This window comes from Megalops cyprinoides, chromosome 2, assembly GCF_013368585.1.
Source record: "Megalops cyprinoides isolate fMegCyp1 chromosome 2, fMegCyp1.pri, whole genome shotgun sequence".
NCBI lineage: Eukaryota > Metazoa > Chordata > Actinopteri > Elopiformes > Megalopidae > Megalops > Megalops cyprinoides.
Window position 1 is genome coordinate 46,494,662 of NC_050584.1, and position 19,530 is coordinate 46,514,191.

General features: G+C 43.8%; 1 protein-coding gene across 1 annotated transcript in view; it reads right to left on the minus strand.

Annotated features, from left to right (window-relative positions):
• Nucleotides 1-19,309, minus strand: part of LOC118773624 (xenotropic and polytropic retrovirus receptor 1 homolog) — an 82,628-nt gene extending 63,319 nt beyond the window's left edge. Inside the window, exons 1-2 of the mRNA XM_036522639.1 lie at nt 18,852-19,309; nt 6,643-6,694 (exon numbers count right to left, since the gene is read on the minus strand). Coding sequence (XP_036378532.1) covers nt 6,643-6,694; nt 18,852-18,920 — 121 coding nt within the window. The 5' untranslated portion in view covers nt 18,921-19,309. The remainder of the gene's footprint in view (nt 1-6,642; nt 6,695-18,851) is intronic.
• Nucleotides 19,310-19,530: the final 221 nt, after the last annotated feature.

Here is a 19,530-nt window from a genome sequence, read left to right on the forward strand (position 1 = left end):
CGAGCAATGTGAAAGGGTGCGTGTGGCGCTTCGGAGCACTCTTTGATCCCCAGCGAGACGGGCAGGTTAATTACTCTGCCTGTTCGCTCAGCGGGAAACAAACCGCTCCCGCATCTGCCCTGTGATAGCGGCTCAGCTTCACACCAGACCATCCGCATCATGGGGCGCTGAAGCCCCAACAAAATCTACACAAAATACTACACTGCACAAGTCGCCCGCTTCCAACATCACCGGTGCGAGCCGGAAAAATACCCAATCACTTCTGCCTCTGCACCCCATCAGTGCAATCTAATGCAGGAGTGCTCCGTTTCTTTGTTTACTGAATCACCCTGGGCATGCTACAGCAGGCTCCTTTGCAAGAAGCCATCCCGGGATCCGAACCTGCGGGGAGAAGTTGCACCACAATTGCGTTTCTGCTCTTTATTGATTTTGCAGCATTAAACATTAAAAGGCCATGGGGGTCTCTGGGGAGACCTTTCAGCTGCTGTGTGAGGACGAGCTGGTGAGGCGTTAGAGGCTCAAGCTGCTCGTATACAGGAGCAGCAGATGAACTGAGAAGGCGAGACAGATGTAAAGAGCTAAAAAACAGACAAGGCTGGAGAACTTCCAGGTGGAAAGTCTTGGCTAAAACTAGTCTTTATCACTTAGTCACAAAGCAAAAGTGTTCATTTATATGATGATACTCTGATATGGAAGACAACAAAACTATCTTACACCATAATTTTTAAAAGGCAAAAAAACATTAAAAATATGACAGTCTTGATGTGGGAATTATTAGATGTACACCCTTCCTCGTTAGCAGCATTCTGGGAGGTGTGTTGCTGTGTCCAAGATGTTCACAGTTGTGTCGGTCATAGTACTAACAAATCAGCGACTTCTTGGTTTGTTTAATTCTGGCACAAAAATGATCATCACATCATGCTTGTTAGAGTTTTTTCAAAAAAAAAAAAAAAAAAAAAACATTTTCATTTTCATTAATACACTCCTTGCTTGTAGTAAACATTCAAAATGGCATTTACCCCTGCATATGCCATGGATATTAAAGCAGCCATATCCCCAGTGGAGTGAGGTATAGATCCGTGCAGCTACACAGTACAGTCCCCCTGTGTGTGATACCATGTGCGCGGGTGGAAAGAGTGAGGGCCTGTTAATCTGCTGGGGAAGGAAGGGGGGGGGGGGTGAGATGGATCTGTCAGTCCAGACGGCTGGCCCCATCACCACACAGCAAGACATGCGGTGACCTCCATTTGCAATCTCTCCCACCCAGCCCGCTCCTGTTCGGCACCAGCTCGGCCCTTATCGCACACCTCCCCTACACCCCCCCGCCTTGGTCTCGTCTCTCTGGAGAAAGCAACAGCACTGTAAATCTGGACAGGGGGCGAGTGCAGAGATAGCGGGACAATTATAGCGCTGCCAGTGGACTGCCAGTATGTAAAATAACTGAGAAATGCTTCCAGGGCCACAAGCATTCCTCCCCTCGCTGCATTTATCAGCAGTTATTGTTTTTAAATCTCATAATCGGCAAAGCTAATTTGATTGAATCTGATATAATTTGATCTTGCAGTAGAACCAGGAGGGCCTGCTGCCCGTAGCCCAAGCCCAGGCCAGCTGTTCCGCTCTCTACCTGCTTAAAGCTGCAATGCCAATGCGCTTTTAATTAAAACAAAAGAGCAGAAGCGACACATTACATACAAGATGCTAAAGGCAGCCCACTGAGGTGCACGCAATCAGAGCCAGCGTGTTTAATGACATTTTTTCCCCGAAGCCACAGGGCTAAGTGCTCAGTTTAAATGGTAAACATAAATCAAGGGTAAAGTAGACCTCTTCTTCTAGTTACAGGAGAGCTTGGGTGTAGTCTCTGACAGGTATTATACCCCCTGGATTAAAGACTTACATCCACAGCTCTAGCCTAGGTCCTGCAGCATTGCTCTACAGTAAGTAAAGGTGAAATCCATTTGATGCATGTATGCACTGTATGTTTTACCATGACCAAATTCCCCCAAGAAGAATCACCCATCCATTTATCTGCCACAAGGGTTGGGTCATGAACAGCGATCACAGGCTCAAACATTATGGATTTGGAGGATTTTTCTACTTGCCTTACCTGCTTTACATTCCGTAATGAAGGTGATTTTCCGTGTGCTTTTGTTTTCACAAAAGGACACACTAATTGCGGGTTCTGTCCTCAAAAGGACATGCTGAGTAAACACAAAACTTATTTTTTAGGTAAACAAGCACCTGAATTGCCTGTCATTACTAAATTATCACTAAACTGTTTGTGACTGTATCTCAGTCCCTGCAAGAGCAGATCTTACTGGCTTCATCCAAACAGTTTATATTTGGCTGGCATGCTTAAAGGTTAAGCATATTTCAAATATAAACATCAAATTTCTAAAAGCCCAATTATAAGCACCCCTGAAATGACTACCATCATGTTCCATCCCTGATAAGTAAGCTGCCCATGTTTTGCATTTGCGCTGACCTTTATCGCGGCTTTGAGCGCTGTGGCGGCTTCAGATGTTTCTCACAGAGAGCCGAGCTCTGCAGGCTCCCATGAATTTCACAGGTTTTGAACATAATGCACATCTCAATTAGTAAGCAAGCTGGAGAAAAGCAGTGGAGGGGCATTTCTTCTGAACAGTGAATAACCTTCAGCTACTCAAAGTGCATGGTGTCACAAGTGACTCACCTTGCTGTGCTGTGGTAGTAGCCACACACTGTTACGAGGTTTTAAGAACCCTGGGGTTCCCCGCTACCCCTGGGCTTTCATGACTTAACAGTCATTATTTGGATAAGAGTCCCGATAAAGCACCTGCTTTTCCCCTGCTGAAGCCATTTCCTTGAGAGATGTGTATAAAATCAGCCGGAGTCATCTGCCTCTCAGGGTCTCAGAGCGCCTATGCCTGCCCCCCCTCCCCCCACCCCCCACCACCCCACTCAAATTAGCATGTGTTCAGGTTTGAGTTATACACACAAGTGTATCTGACAGTCCGTGCAGCGCCTTTGAAGTGCTTGGTTCTCCATGGTGAGACTCCAGTATGACTATATCAGATAGCGGGTCAGAGAGAGGGGGCAGCAATAACCCGGTAAATTGCCTCCCTGAGGCACCAGCGAGCTTGCAGAATATCAAACCCCGCGAAGACACAGCAGTAACCTGATGAAAATAAAACCTTCATAAAACCAGTCAGCGTAATTAGGCTTTCATTGTGGTGATTTAATAAAATCAGCACTGTGGAAGTCTATTGGATCTGACGTGCCGCTAACACTTTGCAGGGAGGAAAAATGCTACGGCAAGCTTTTTTTTTGCAATGGCTTTTTTTTACTCTTCTTCATATAAATGCTTCAAAACTCAATATGAACTTCTTCAAAATATAGGACTTGTGGTCAACTGCGCACTATTCTCTACATTATCTTCCACACTTCCTTCATGTACAGGCAGCAGTGAGCCAGGAGTGAGAGGACAGTGAGAAAACTTTGGATTTGCTTGACAACTTGAAGGTAGTGGGGGCACTGAAAGGCTTCCTGACAGAGGAAGGTGTGGGTCATTCACAAAGGATGCTGGGAATGGCAGGCACAACTGACATTTCTATAAGAGGCTGCAGGGTGATGCGTGCAGCTCGGGGGAGTCAGATTAAAAAAAGACGGCTCACGCGCATCTCCGACAATAGATCATAAAAAGCTTTTCATGTCACAGACAGTTTATGTTACTACCGAAAAGTAGGACTGTGAGAATATTGCCATTTTATTTATTAAATTAAAATCAAAGAGGTCTTTGAACATTTCAGATAGATGTGTAAAACCCTCTTGGCACATACGGACAGTCTTTTTCTTAGTTTTTACAATATGCATACAATATTTTCCTAATTAAACAAAAATCAATTTGGTCAAATTTTTTTTTCCTGTTAATGACTGCCCCCCCCTCCAGAAAAACACCAAAAATTGTAAAATAAAGGAAAAGCCATATAATAGGTTTGACCCACACACTTTTGACAACTATAGGCTATCAGGCATACAATAGCTGAAATAAAGTGGCCATGCTGGTCATCTCAGCCTCACTGCTGTGGCTTCAAAGAGCAGGCCAACAGTAGGTGGGGGGGGGGGCTCTGTCCCTGCGCCCGGTCTCCCAGTCACTCCTAATTCGCTTATGCGGAAAGTCGACTGGGTTCATCCACCTCCGAGCGCGACCTCCGGATGGCTCCCTGATCCAATCACAGACTGATGCATCATGCAGGGCTCGCAGAATGACGGGGAAAAGTCAGAGAGACGCCAGACAGTAATTACTACAGTATGCTATCAGCAGGTAAAAATAAAAGGAAAAGATACCCTGTAACCACTGGGTAACACGCCAGACGACCCACACCCTGCCCGCTACCTAGACTGGCAAAATACACCATTACAGTGGGATGAAATACTGGATCTTTTAATGGGCAGGCTTGTCTAAACCTCCTCCACCTGCACTAGCTGCCAGGAAAACAAACCATTGTAGTGAAGGAGCAAAGATATATACCTTATGTAAAGGATGACCTGTATTGTTTATGCAATAAAAATAGATCATCACTCATTACATTATTGTCAACGCTCTTATCCAGAGCAACTTACGTAGGTTACAATTTTTACATTTTACCCATTTACACGGCTGGATATTGTGGCAATTGTGGCTTAAGTACCCTGCCCCAGAGTACAACAGCAGTGCCCCAGCGGGGAATCAAACCGGCAACCTTTCGGCGTCGAGTTCTGCCCCTTACCACTACACTACACTGCCGCCCCACTCCAAGATAATAGGACCCAGCATTACTTGGGTTCCAGACCCAGACTCCTGATCCTTTCACAGCTCTATGTCCTGGTTTGAGTGTCGTGCAGGGCGGGGGAGATCTGCACCTGTCAGGTAAAACGCTAACAATCGGCGGCATGGCAGAAAGTAAGAGCAGTGTTTAACGTAATTACTGCCGTGGGCAGATGCTGGCAGGAAGGCAGCTCATTATCCCTTAAGCACAGCCTGTGAGAGGCCTGCACGAGAGCTGCTGACATTGGCGTCCCCCTGTAGGCAGGGGTATGCTGTAGGGCTGACCCCTTCCTGCAATGGAGTCCTCCACTCAACCCTGACAGCTCCATCAAAAACAACTGTATGTAAGTGTAAAAATGACCTGTTTCTGAGCAGGCCGGACTGTTTCATGTGGAATTCAGTACCAGTCAGATGTTGGGACACAACATTTAGTCTTTACTTTTACTATTCCACATTATAGAATAATAGTAAAGACATCAAAACTATGATGTAACACAAATAGAACTATGTAGTGACCAAAAAGTGTTAAACAAATCAAAACTATCACATCCTAGATTCTTCAAAGTAGCCGAAAAATATTTTTAAAAAACAACTTTTTATAGAAAGAAATTCATACATAGACATCAACTTAAATGCCTACTTAAATTTCAAGCATTTAAACATGTGTCTTGAGATCAAAATGTCTTTGAATGCATGTTTCCCATTATCTTAATCAGGTGTGTCCAAACTTGACTGGTACTGTAAATCTCAGAAAAACATTAAATGAGTTCAGCTTCATAAGGGACGGAGATGCTGTTAACCACCCCGTCTGAACAGTGAGGCTGGGCCTGTGTCCCAGCGTAGAGTGAGAAACTGCCAGAAAATTCATCCTGTTTCCGATGGCAATTTTCAGGGTTTTTTTCTGCTGAATCAATCTCTGACTCTGCTGAACAGAGTGCTTTCCCATTTCATCGCAACAGTGATTTTGGAAACAACAAGGTCAGGTGCAGCACGCACACAGGCACACATGCGCACACACACACACACACACACACATACGTAACACTCTCGTTATACCTTGACAGGGAGAGAGAGCCCGGTAATCCTAACTGCTGACCTTCAGAGAGAAAAAACTCCCAAAACTGGAAAGACCTGCAAGATTTTTGGCATCTCTCTTATGCTTTGACGTGCACATGGAAACCTCAGGTCTTCAGGACAAAGACAAGTTTGAATGAGTTCAGGTCTTCATATCCAACACGGCTATACTTTATGTAGCAGTCTAATATACAACATAACATTGGCATGATAATTGTGGTAACAACAATAACAGAAATAGAATCAAGGGCCAACTAAAATAGTCTAACTAAAATAGCTTTCCATTTTCAATTTTTAACAGAGCTAAAACACGAATGGTAAACGATGCACCCAAAAACTTGTAATTTCTGAGACAGAACACCAGGACCTCTGCATACGTGTGTTTTCTGGGACCTGATGGCTGCGATGTGGGCCTTAACGCAGCCTCTGAACGCTAGGACAGCAGGCACTTTAGACATTCTCAGACCCTGGGCGTCACCGCGCAACAGTGCGGTGCAATTCAAGAACTCTGTTTACCTCCCTGTTACCAGACGCCCGCGACCACGAGTTTACGCTCCCCTGTGTCACACGCCAGGGCCCCGGCCTGGCCCCTGCTCATTAATTATAGCAGGAGCCCTTATCTCAGCACTGCCCTGTCACCGCTGGCGTGAGAGAGGGCTGCCCGGACCGCTGTGATTTCCTCTATATATAGCTGTGGTTTATTCTGGGGGCCGGGTGGGGGCTGGGGGGGCGTGACGCGGTGCGGTGTGGGTCCCGTCCCGTCCCGGGACGGGGAGTTTCCTTACCTTCTATGGAGGGGGCCTGATCCTGCGCAGCGTACAGCATCTCCTTAAACGCCTGCAGGGGAAGAACGAACACAAACGTTAGCTCATCGTGCTCGCGCGCGAACCACAGCGTCACAAACGCCATGATGCAATACACACCTCACACCCAGAATACAACAGGAAAAAGCAGAGAGGGGCCAAGTGGGGAAGGGGGGGGGGGGGGGGGAGGCTAAATCGAACTGAGGGTGAGAGACAGTACATGCTGTATTTGAGGGGGGTAGGAGCAGACAACAAACTGCACACAGACACAGAAAACTGAGAAGCTGTGTTAAATTGAGAACCTGTGCTGTTCTAGCAAGAAATGCTCTTTTTTCCCATCCTTTCAAATACAGTATGAAAAAAATCAGTCACATAACAGCGATTCGTCCTGCGCACAGTGTGATTATGGAACTAGTGAATAATTCATTCTTTAATCTAACAGACACAATTACACACACACACACACACACACACACATACAATAGCCTGTCGAGGTCAGGCCCAACACAACAGAGAGAGAGAGAACTCAAAGACTCAAATCTGATCACACAACAGTGTCTGAATGGCGCTGGTGTGGACTGGGATGCCAGGCTCCACAAACTCCTGTTTCCACACAGGCAAAAATTAATAACAGTACCAGAGTGAGGCTATAATTGAGGTTATAGCCCTAGAGGGGGAAGAAAATGATAACAGAACATCATTATGGGACATCAATGCCCTTCTTCTTCTTCATTTCACCATGACAGACATTTTGAATCAGATTTTAAGATCACACATGCTAAACACATAGGGAATAGCCCATGAAACAAAGACCTACTTCCACAGAATGACCTTGCTGATAATGGAACCATTCAAAAAACCTATTCGAAGCTTGTATCTAAAAAAATGATTCCTCCAACTAAGTAGCCCAGAAATGAAAGCAGCACTAGCCGAAGGCAACCGCTTAGATTAATCTCTAGAGTAATGCTGGATATTAGAAGGACTGTAGAAGTTCATGCCAACCAGAGAGCTGGTCATGATAATTAACCTTACACACATTCACTGGAATGGGAAAATAAAACTCGTAAAATGGGACAATACAAATTTCAGTAAAACCTTGACTATTTAATCAAATTTCAGGTAAGCACAAATACTGTCTGATTCTGTTTGTGCAATTCTTTAAGCGTGCATATGCCTGAAGTCAGAAGAAATCACTGACTTCAACTTAGAAGCAAAAATGCTATGTCGATTATGGAGATGATTTTGAAGCTCAGTGCCCATATATGACCCAGGTCTTACAACATGAGCACTTTGTTGCACGGAAAACAGCACTGTCTGTTGTCCATACAGATCCTGAACACAGTTTGATACATTATCCCCCACAGCAGCAAATACGAATGGCTGGTCCCACACACACTAACTGCAAATGCACCCCTGCAAAGAGTAATGAAGAACAACCTGTGATACGAACCCAGAGTCTACAGTAAAAACATCATAACTCCGTATCAGTGACGAACCTCCAGGAGCAACAATTACACTAAAAGCCTCATTTTTCCTGGCTGGTCCTGTGAACCCTACAGTAATTTGCCTCTCTTGTTCTTCTTTTTTCACGTCTCATACAGAGCTGTAAAACCTTTGTGTTTCACATTGATGGATGGTGTAATTGCTCTCATTGTTATTGTCATGTAGATTTATGAGGGCAGTTTGTGGGTAGCAGTGACATTCTATTTCATGTTCAGTTCGCTGTATTGAAAACAAAACCTTTCCTAATGAACCCATTTTTTAAGAAATCAAAAATTAAGAAATTAAATGAGAAGGAAATTTAAGAAATGACAATTCTTAAAAATCCAGCTTTCCAATATAACAATAAAACTAAAATTGTATAAAGTTACTCATTCTCCTCCTCATCGTCACTGGCTTGTCTGTATTTAGTACTTGTGCCCCGCTTTTTCGTGGAGAGCTTTTGCTGCTTTTGAGAGCACTGAAGCAACAGACATAAATACAGTGACACAAAGGGCCATGGCAGACAGCTCTGTATGGGGGGTCTCTGCCCTGCAGAGAGAGGTGCTGAGGACACCCCCATCACCGGAGGGGAGGGAGGACGAGAGACTGGGGCAACACACCCGTGCTGTTCATTTGGAACACTTTCCTAAAAAAAAAAAAAAGCCTAAACCCAGAAGACTTTCACACACACCCCCTTCAGACATGAAGCAGGGGCTGAGCCCTGAATGGCGCTCTGGCTGGGAGGCGGGGGGAGGAGGGGAAACATGCTGATTAGAAGGCTGCCTCCCTTGGGGAAGACTCCAACAGGATGGAGCCATTGCCATGGCAATTGTACGCACTGAGTGCGGGTGGGGCTTGGGCGTTCGTTCAGGGGTATCTGTGTGTTTAACGCTTACGCAGAATATATTTGAGCGATGTCTACAGTACTTCGGCCCGGGGGCCACGTTCGGGCACGGTGTCGGTTGTGTTTTACTGTGGAACGGCTTCGCTGTCGCACACGCTCTGCGCTGCTTCCTGCAGCCGCGCATCTCGCCTGTCTCTCCCACGAAAGCCTTCCCCTGTTAAGAGCCGTCTGCAGGAGCGCTGAGAGGATCTCTGTGGACAGCAGCTCGCAACCAGGGGAGCAGCGAGAGCAGATGCTGTCCCTGTGGGACAGCCGAGCGAGCGGGAGAGAGAGAGAAAGAGAGGTGTATGACAGCTCACTGTCTCAACATCTAAATAAGGCAGAGCCACAGGGCTACATCCAGCATAACGCAGGCCTTTTCTTATCTAATGCATTATTTTACCTTATATTACTCAACACCATTGTCACGTATAATTACCCTGTTATGCACATGACCATGTAATATTTTATAAGAGAGATATGGCAGGGTGGAAATGTGATTGTTTTATGATATCAGTGCATTATATCTGCACTGGAATCACTGAAAGTGGCGATACAGCACTGACTCAGGTTCAGTGAAATGTATATGAAAATGCATATGCTTATCCCTGATAGAGCAGCCATTACTTAAATTGGAATGTCAGCTCAGACATCATTTACAATGAGCACTGCTTCCTCACCAAACACTGAGGACTCATGCATTATTAGCTGGCCAGTGTTGCCGCATTTAAAGACTATGTCTTTAATACATGCTTTTCATGTCACTGATGGGAATGGTCCAGAAGGAGGCATGTCCTCCCCATCTGACGTCCAGCAACAGTTCTGGCATCAGTTGTGTTTTCCGCTAACGGCGTTTAGTGGGGAAAAAGCTACAATGTCGTATTGCTGTTGGCAAGTCTTGCAAGTGCTGGCACGACTAAAGCTTTCGAAACTGCTATGAAATTGGAAAAAAACGCATGGAATTAATTTTAGAGTCTACTTGTTGGTTCATCAACACAACCTTCAGAAATCCTTTTCAGTTTAAAAAGAGCACATTCCTGTATCAGTTTGACAAAATCAAGAGGGAACTTGGGCTTATGCCCTGATTTTTTTCCTTTTTAGATTTTTATGATTGGATACCACCACTACAGGGACGTATGTTGCAGACAGTTAAACACCACTCAGTGTAGTCATTTTGTATGATGCCATTCTAATTCTTGAAGAAAGACGTTATTCAGAGAAACGTTATGGATCTCTGACTATTCCTCCCATTTTCTGACTGTTGGATAAATGTATCAATATTACATGACATTATATATGATCAAATAAACTTAAAAATATAAAATGATAAAATAAACATGGTGAGCTTGTCCCTTAATGAAGATCTATGATAAAAAGTGCACAATTGTGTGAATTCTATGAATGGAATGAAAAAGCTCTGTAGCAGGCTTATGAACAAAGAGGGCTGGCATATTGAGGTCGTGATATGACATCGTCCAGACAATAGCCTAAAATAACAATTTGCACAACAATAAACTTTTACAGGACACACAAAGCCTGTGACAAACGATGCCATTCTTAACCCAAACCTACATGCAGATTACGCCGTTTCTGATGACGCTCGCTGTTTCATGAAATAAACACAATCCATTAATGGCAAGCTTTGGCAAGTCCACTCAGGTTTATCAGGAAAGAACAACCTCAGCAGACAGCCAATCCCTCATGTGCATCGCACTGCACCTCATTCTCATTTTCTGTGACCCATACATTCACATAACATGAAATGGTAGATAACTGTGAACACTGGCTACGTTACTGTAAATGGGAAATAGGAAATATAACACAGCTACGTGCATATTAGTGAGAAATGTCAGCAGAGCTACACTGTTGATGTCATTATCCGTTCAAGATAAACGGCCACACACAATGATGTCATGAAGAAATCATGAATGAATTTACAAGTGTGGTTGTAGCAAAAAAACGCACCTAATGTTTTTAGAAGACATGGATTTGATACAGGACCAAATGATGTGCTCCCAACTCTCCCTGAGTGACACTTACCCTCAGCGAGCAGACGTGTCATCACAAGCACATCACATAACTGGCAAGGCACTGACCTGACATCAGTGTTACTGAGTTTTAAGCCCTTTACAATAAAATACCAAAATTGATACTCCACCAGTTTTCCGTCCGTACAACTGGTGTAAATTGGCACACTTCCTTGTGTGGTTTGACTCACAAAACAGTCATGCCTCTGCTGTGCAAAGCTGCACAGGTTTGCATTGTGGCAGCACCTCGCTGCACGCTGTAATTCAGTGACACCCAACAGTGGCCTGACGGTGGTCAGTAAAGCCGATATTGAACCTGACAAGTCTGGACACAAAGGGCACACGTATGGAATAATGAGAAACAGTTGCTCTGAAACAACAACAAAAATCCTTTATCTAGCTGAAACAGTTGGAACTAAAGAATACTATTGCTTTTGCCAGGTGCAGGAGGTAGCTGCTGGAATTGTGTTGCCGCGTTCAAGATCATCTACCCCAAGGTTGGCTAGACCACGACTGATCTCATCCCAGGAGCCAGAGAGCTCTGTCTGGACTACTTGGTCTGCAGCATTGTTCCTGTTGGTAATGGTAGAGGCTGTCACCAAGGCACTCACAACACAAAATCAGCTGTGTTTTTTACTTTTGCTTTTTAAACATAGTACACTGAACCAGAAAAGTGTAAAACCTTGCACCACTGACCCGTTTCTTCACTTACTGTTACTGGGACTGAAATGGAAAACGCGGTCTGGAGGAGCTAAAATCATTTCCAGTGTTTGGTTGTGGAAGAAAAAAAAACATGAAAAATTAAAAAGGTTTCGGTTTGTCCAATTTCAGGGATGGTGTAGAAAAGCAACATGACAAGCCTTACACGGCTCCTGGCAATGCTGCTCGTGCATTAGACCGACCTCAAAATTTACACTAGAGCCCAAAAAATGTCCGCTTTTTTTCAAAGTGGATTCTTTCCTCCTCTTGCATAAGAAATGATCAGCATACAAAAAAACCCTTCCTTTGAAATGTGTAAATCAAAGAGTGTCTGTGGGGCTTTTTATATAATCTGGGTCTCAGTCAAAAACAGAGCCACTGTATGTTCTTTCCCAGCGTACTAAATGGGAGAGACGACAAACCCAGATCCATCACTGCATACGTCCCACTCACATCAGAGAAAATAACAGCTCATTCGCAGCCCTCTCCCTCGCCATTACTCATGAGGAACCCGGAGTGAATGCTAAATGTTGAATGAATTTTGCCCCCCTGAGTGTCTTGTTTTATATCTCTCTGTATCTAGACTCGTCTCATTCCAGGTGAGAGGCAAGGACAAGATCTGACTTTTAGTGGGAAAACCTGGACTCCTCAGCAAAACCATTAGAATCAACTACCCATTGGAAACGTTTCACGCTGGATGACCAGGGATTCTCTTTTCTCTTATGAAAGCAACAAACATTACATTACATCACTGTCATTTAGCAAACACTCTTATCAAGACTTGAACAGATGACAATTTTTTTTACGTTATCCATTTATACAGCTGGATATTTACTGAGGCAATTGTGGGATAAGTACCTTGACCAAGGGTACAGTAGCAGTGCCCAAGTGAGGAATCGAACCAGCAACCTTTCAGTTACAAGCCCTGCTCCTTACCACCATGCTACACTGCCACCTCAAATACAAAAAAAGCTGGGCAGACAAGCGAGCATATGACCTCCTTCACTTCAGCTGTGTTTCGACACGATGAGGTGTGCTCCGTACCTTTGTCTGTTCCTATGGAGGCTGCCTCCTACACATGCCCACACTGCCATTAACTCCACCACAACCAAAGAGCCATCTGCTTGTAAACAGCTATTATTACTCGAAAATGTAAAAAAATGCATGCGTGTTAATAGCTTATGCGGACCCTATGTTCCACATGCACATATTCAGAATTCTCAAGTATTCGGAATATCGCCTGCATGTAAATGCAGTCATTGAGCATAATTGATCTGAAACCTGAAGTGTTTTCTGCGAGGCGTTTAAAGGGGGTTTCAGTGGAGCTCGTTAAGCGCCGAAGCCCAAGGGGCGTATTGTGTTAATAGGAGAGAAAGTCTGAAATGTAACAAACTGAGCGGGATATCTGTAGCGCGTAGCACACTCTGAAACGGCTCATGTGGGTGGTGTTGAGCGGGCAGCTTGACAGGGTCAGCTGCCCGGGAATGTCTCTGTTTTCATCTCTGAAAGGCCAGGAAACACTCCAAGCGAACGGCGCATGCACAACCGGAGCAGGAGGGAGAGGGAGGGGGGTTGGGTCGCATTATATTATCAATCTGTCCATCTCGTGTGTCCTACACCGTTACACTGTAATGGATATGTGTAAATGCATTTTTATCTTGCTTTTATGCTTGGTAATTGACGACAAAATAAATGACCAGCCTACTGAACGTGGAAACCGGTATGCGCGCACACATTCTGATACACAGACAAAAACCCACGCGAGCTGGACCGAAGGATCATAGCACAAAGGCTTCCTTCTGTCGACCGCGCCGCCCGCCCGCCCGCTCCTCTGAACCCTGCCCCCCAGCGCTGTGTTTTTCTCCGGCTCCATTTATTGCACATGCACGCTCCCTCTGCTCTCGCTCCAAACAGACCAGGGGCACCGACCGCGTCAAAGCACGGTCTGACCAGCTCACCTCTTCCTACCGCAACCTTACACATTACACACAGCTGAAATCAAACCAACAACAAAACCTTCGGGGGGGAGAGAATTCCAGACCAAAATGGTGATTACCAGGTGAAGCAGTGTGTTTATTCTGCAATGCTCTGACTACAGCAATTGCTCACTCGTCCTTGTTTTCCTTATGCCTAGTGGCACCGAGACCTAAAATTAACAAGATGACACAGTTGTTTATTTATGGTTTTTCTGCCTCAAGTTTACAAAATTAAAAGAGAAACACTTTAAAAGTTGATGAAGATTCAGCTCAGGCACTTCGCAGACCTCAATTACTGCGCCAGTCATTGCGGACTGCCTCCCGTTTAAATAAGTGAACAGGTTAACGTCTCCCTGCCTTTCCAGACTGCTTTGTATTGCGTTGAAGCTGAGCACCAGGATGCTGCACAAAGCAGGTGCTGTAAACGCATGCGTATACAGGCTCCACACTAATAAAACTCTGACTTCATTAATTAATCACCGAATCACTTAGTCCATTCCTCCACTCACAGCTAAATGTGGCCGGTGGCTATTAACGGAAGTTAATCTGTGATCTCCCAATCGGCTCACCACACTGCTGAGACATCCTCACGGCGCGTGATTGATATGCAGAGCGGGTCTGCATTCAAAGACATTCAGACAATATTCTGTTCACAAATAAATGCAGCAAAAAAAAGCTTGTGGGAGGTGTAGTAATAAGCGCTGTCATTTGGAACCCATAAATGAGTGCTTTTCAGACTAAAATCGATGCACGCCAAGCCTACTGAGCAGCAATCGCTCCCCAGGTTTCATCTCAGCAGAACAATAAACCCACTTTTATTAAAGAGTGGATGTGATGCCACTGCTTCTCTACCAGCTACATACAGTAAACAATGCAAGTCACATATACTATATTACAGGTAGGGAGTGATGTAAATGTAAAATATTGCAAGGGTCTGCCCTGGACAAAACTGCAAATTTCATAGATATATCAGGGTTACTACACAATGCCATGTCAACATGAGATAATACAGTTGCACATAATACAACATTGTTTTTATTTCTTTTAAAGCAGCTAACATATTCTGCAAATACTTGGCTATAGATGGAGATTACATGTTCTACACCCACCGCACTGACGACTTGTGAAATGCAAACAGTCGTCTGGCTTTTCTTTGCAGAGTTCAGACACGCAGTGCATTCACTTATTGCACTGTCTGCCATCCAGGGATTTCTTTACAAAGTAGAGTCAAAGGGAAGACGCTATGCTTGGGCCAAAAATGAACACAGCCCTGGAAAAGCTGACAGCAGGTTGCTTAAATCACAGTGGCCATGGCTGATCACAGCTGTAACCTTTTGCTTTTTCATTTAGGCATGTAATTCTGGCAAGGTTTGTTCGCACTTCGAAAACTGCCTGAATAATGATCTTCTGTTAAACAAGACCTCCCCCGTTTTCAGTTTCAAACGATTTAACTGAAGCAGGGCACCAAATCTTTAAGCTCATACCATTATGAGTTTCACTCATTTACTTTGGAGCACACTTGAGGATAACGAGCAATTTTGCAAACTGATTCTTATGATTTTTGCAACAGTCTCAAAATTGTGAAAACAGCAAGTCCCTAAGTGTATGGAAATCTAAAGGACAGAAGTAAGGAAAGCAGGAAGACTGAATTATCCTGAGTTATCAAATACAGGCATGCTCCCATATAGCGATGATAAAGGTGAATTAGACGACAACATTTTTGTGAAAGTAACAACAAGTAAGAGAGCAGACCACAGTGTAATACCAACTAACCTGATACATTTGAAACCCCTGTGATAAACCATATCGACTGCCGGTTGACTGGGAGCAACATTCATGCTTCTTTTATGAACTCCACATATAGTGACTCCACCAGGAGGAATACAAGCATAATCTATTCATAGTCAGGATCTGGTTCCATGCACTATGCCCCCCACAAGCCTTCTAGCTGGACATACAGCACAGACTCCCATTGCACAACAGCCACACATTCCAGTCATTCAATCCTTGTTTGCTACTTGCATACCTGTCCACATTCATATTTTCTAATTGTTTTAAGGGCTTTCATATCATGTTCAAATTGATGATACAGCTCCATATCCAGTTGCTAAGCTCTGCCCAGAAACTGAATCTTTTTATGAACATGTTAATTTATTGAGTGTTGTCTAGCTAACTGACTAATAACAGGACAGAGCTTACAGAAAGCCCATCTTATGCCAAAATACTGTACAATCACTGCAAGACTGAATAAAGGATTAACATAGTTGTGTTCTTTTCATTTTAATTTTATATAACAACACCTGAATGCAGATGCAGAATGTAACAATATTCAATATTGCTTGGTTCCATCGGAAAACTACTAAGCAAGTTGACAGTCTTCACCCATTCAATGACTCCAGATTTCACTGTACGGCGTTGACAATGTGAAGCAGGCTGCTCTGTGTATAATTTGTCCATTCTCTTTTAAGTAAATCGATCCTGGGTGAAAGCTAATCAAACCATTGTTGACGAGTCTTAATCACCCTTTGCACATAAGATCGTTCAATGAAATGAGACCTTTAGTTTACCACAATGAAGCTTTGGCATCATTCACTGCTATTCCATGAACCAGACTGACCTAAAGAAGAGAGAAAATATGCCATTTTTCATATTCAGTTTCTATTGTCAATGTGCTAATTTAGCGCGCCATGTGCTATTCCACACAACACAGAAATAGACAGGATTTTACATCCGCTTCTTGCATCTGTGTGGCTGGATCATAAAATACCTCAATAGGACCAGTTTCCCTGATCAAAAGCTGTGTCCTAAACGCTATTAATAGGGTGACGAAATCAGCTCAATTCATGGTATTAATACATCCTCTTTTAGACCTATTTGTAAATGAGGGTTCTATGCAACAAAACAAAATTTTGAACTAAACCACCGTAGCTCTCAATTCACAACAAACTCCATGCTCCCTCAATGCTTCTATGAGCGAGACTGATGCCAAACAAGTGAAGGAAAAATATTGTGACAGAGAGACACTCAGCCACAGATCCTCTCCTTTGTCTATAATTCATAGAACAAAATGGAGCAGAGCTCGCCCTCTCCGAGCGCGTAGATGCACCAGCTCTCTGAGAAAGAGCAGTGTGAAACCCCAAAACACTGCACCTCCCAGCATGGGACCTCTTTCAGCAGCCCCAAGGCTGCAGACCCCATGGTGTGCATGCACATACACACACACACACACACACACACACACAAGGTTCTGAATAATAAACTGTTGCCAAAATCAATTTATGCCAGTCCAACATGACATTAAAAAAATTTATTATGGACAAGTCATAAAACCTGAAGACGGGTTACATAAACGGGTAAAGAACAATCCACTCTTGCCCTGACAATCTGGAATGATGTGCGATGGTTAAATTATGTAGTTCTGAGAAAAACAGCAAGGACAACATGAGGTAACACAATATTGATTGTCATAATACATTTTTACAAGTCTTGGCTACACAACAGGATATGAATTTCAGTTGGACTGTGAATGACTTTTCTTCTTTAGACAGGAGAGATTACAAGCATTGTTGCTAAATAAGTGAAATTGGCATTGAATATACAACTATAGCATGAATATCTTGGCTGCATTTTGTGCATTCAACCAGTCTATACATGCACTTCAAGGGGGACTCTTTTGGACATTTCACATTTACAGCACCAAATATCACAACAAAATCAAACTAGCCAAGAATATATTATGCATTCACCATATAAGGAAGAATAATTGAATGACTGGAAGTTTGACATATGATTACCACAATAATGTTTTTACATTCACAAATACTGTATTAGGTGAGAAGGACTGTGTGTGTGTCTCAGGGGGAGGGGTCCCAGCTATATTTACATTTTGTTCATAATTCTATCTGGATAATTATGTGAACCCTGTCCATTAAAATGTAGATGTAGATGTAAATGTAGATGTAAAGTCACGTTTACTACCTAGCATTCAGCTTGAGACAGGATAGAAGGTGGTTGCTGGCTAGCTGCACACATAGATCTATGGCAGCATTTGACCCACCCTCTTTTAATGATGAGATGAACAAAGAGATTTTTCAATTAAAGAAACAACATTTGCTAGCTACCTGTATAAGAAAAATACAGTTCACACATTATTAGGTAGCCGAACATAAACTCTACAAACAGGTAGAAAACGTTACAATATACTAAGGAAGCAAGCAGGCGCACTGTAATCAAACAATTTAGAAAGACCAAAATATGGACATGCATAGCTACAGCTACTGAAAAACTGTCCCTGCAATTCATTTAACAGTTAATCTCGTCAACTCGGCAACAAAACGATGGTTGCCAGGACGATTCCTTTGATTATTCAAACGCTGCCTCAATCCATGACACTGGCACAGGAAAATGTTTATTTGGCTAAGTAACTAGCCGACTGGATTGTGTAAATAACACTAGCGGTATGGCTAGCTGGCTACATATATTCTTTCCCCCGAAATCCTATAGTTGGTTAGCTAACTGTCGCATGCTGGACAACTAGGACCCATAGCTAACTATTGCATGAATTTTTTCTGATGCTTCTTTTTGACAATAACTCACCCAGCCTAAGTTATCCTACGAGAGAATTACAGCCGCTAACGTTAGCTAGATTAAGATGGTAGCTAGTTACAGCTGAACAGGTGCAGTAGGTGTGCCACCTTCTGCTGCAGCGCACTGTTTCTAGAGCTTAAAGTTCGCTAACTCCGTTAATAACTCGTAGGTAAGCAAGAAACAAAGAAGATAACAAGCTAATGTTATACCTTAACTGAAGCAACAGATCGAAAAGACAAGAATCAAGCTCTCCATCCAGGAAGGAGCATGCTGAATTTCCAGACCGTCTACCTGGCCAACTACATTAACGTTAGGTCAGACTGACGCACTTCAGACAGTTTAACAACTAGCTAAGATAGTACAGTTTTCTGCACACCACAAACTCCACTTTGCCAGCTGGCTTGCTACTGCCCTTGCCGCTGTTGTTAAATCTGGTGTTGTTGAATAAACCAACTAAACCCTATGTAAAACCCATTCACTTCTTATTTACCTAGCTAGCGGACCAAGGTTAGCTAGTCTACTTAACGGTTACGTTACCTCATATTGGATGTACTGCTTCCTCCACTCCGGAGTGATATGAGCCGAAAGGTGCTCCGCAAATTTCATCCTGCTTGCCCGGCTCTCTCTCCTCCAAGTCCTTTACTCCTGGTAGAATTTTGCTTTGCCTTGCTATGTTACTTAGCTCTTAAAATTGCTCAGCTACTCTCTTGACTGGAAACAGCTAGCCAAGCTAGCTAGCTAGCTAGGACTAGCAACCGTTACGCTGCACTAAAAATCGCTGCCTGGGTCTGCCCCGTCCTGGTTATTGTACTCCAAAGACGCTCGGTCCCACATATTATTACAAAGGGAGGGGACGGCGATCGAAATACAGACACTCAAAAAAACCTCCCAATAGTTAATTGGTAGCTAACACGGGCCGGAGCGAATGTCTTATTGAATGACTTTCTCTCTCGGCTGCCTGCTTCAGTCTGAGGATAATTTCGTCCACCATCACATTCAGCAAAGCAACGTCTTTGCGTCATCGCGCACTGACAGACTGTAAGTATCTCAGTACCTCCCTCAAGTGCATTGATCGCCTCTGCGAGGAATGGTCTTTGCAGATGATGTGACAGGATTGCAGCTGCACAATTAATATATGTAGCTAGCTACGCATAAATTTGAATCTCTCGTGTATGTGAAAGGTGTGCATGAGAATGTTTATTAGGTTTTTTAAGTT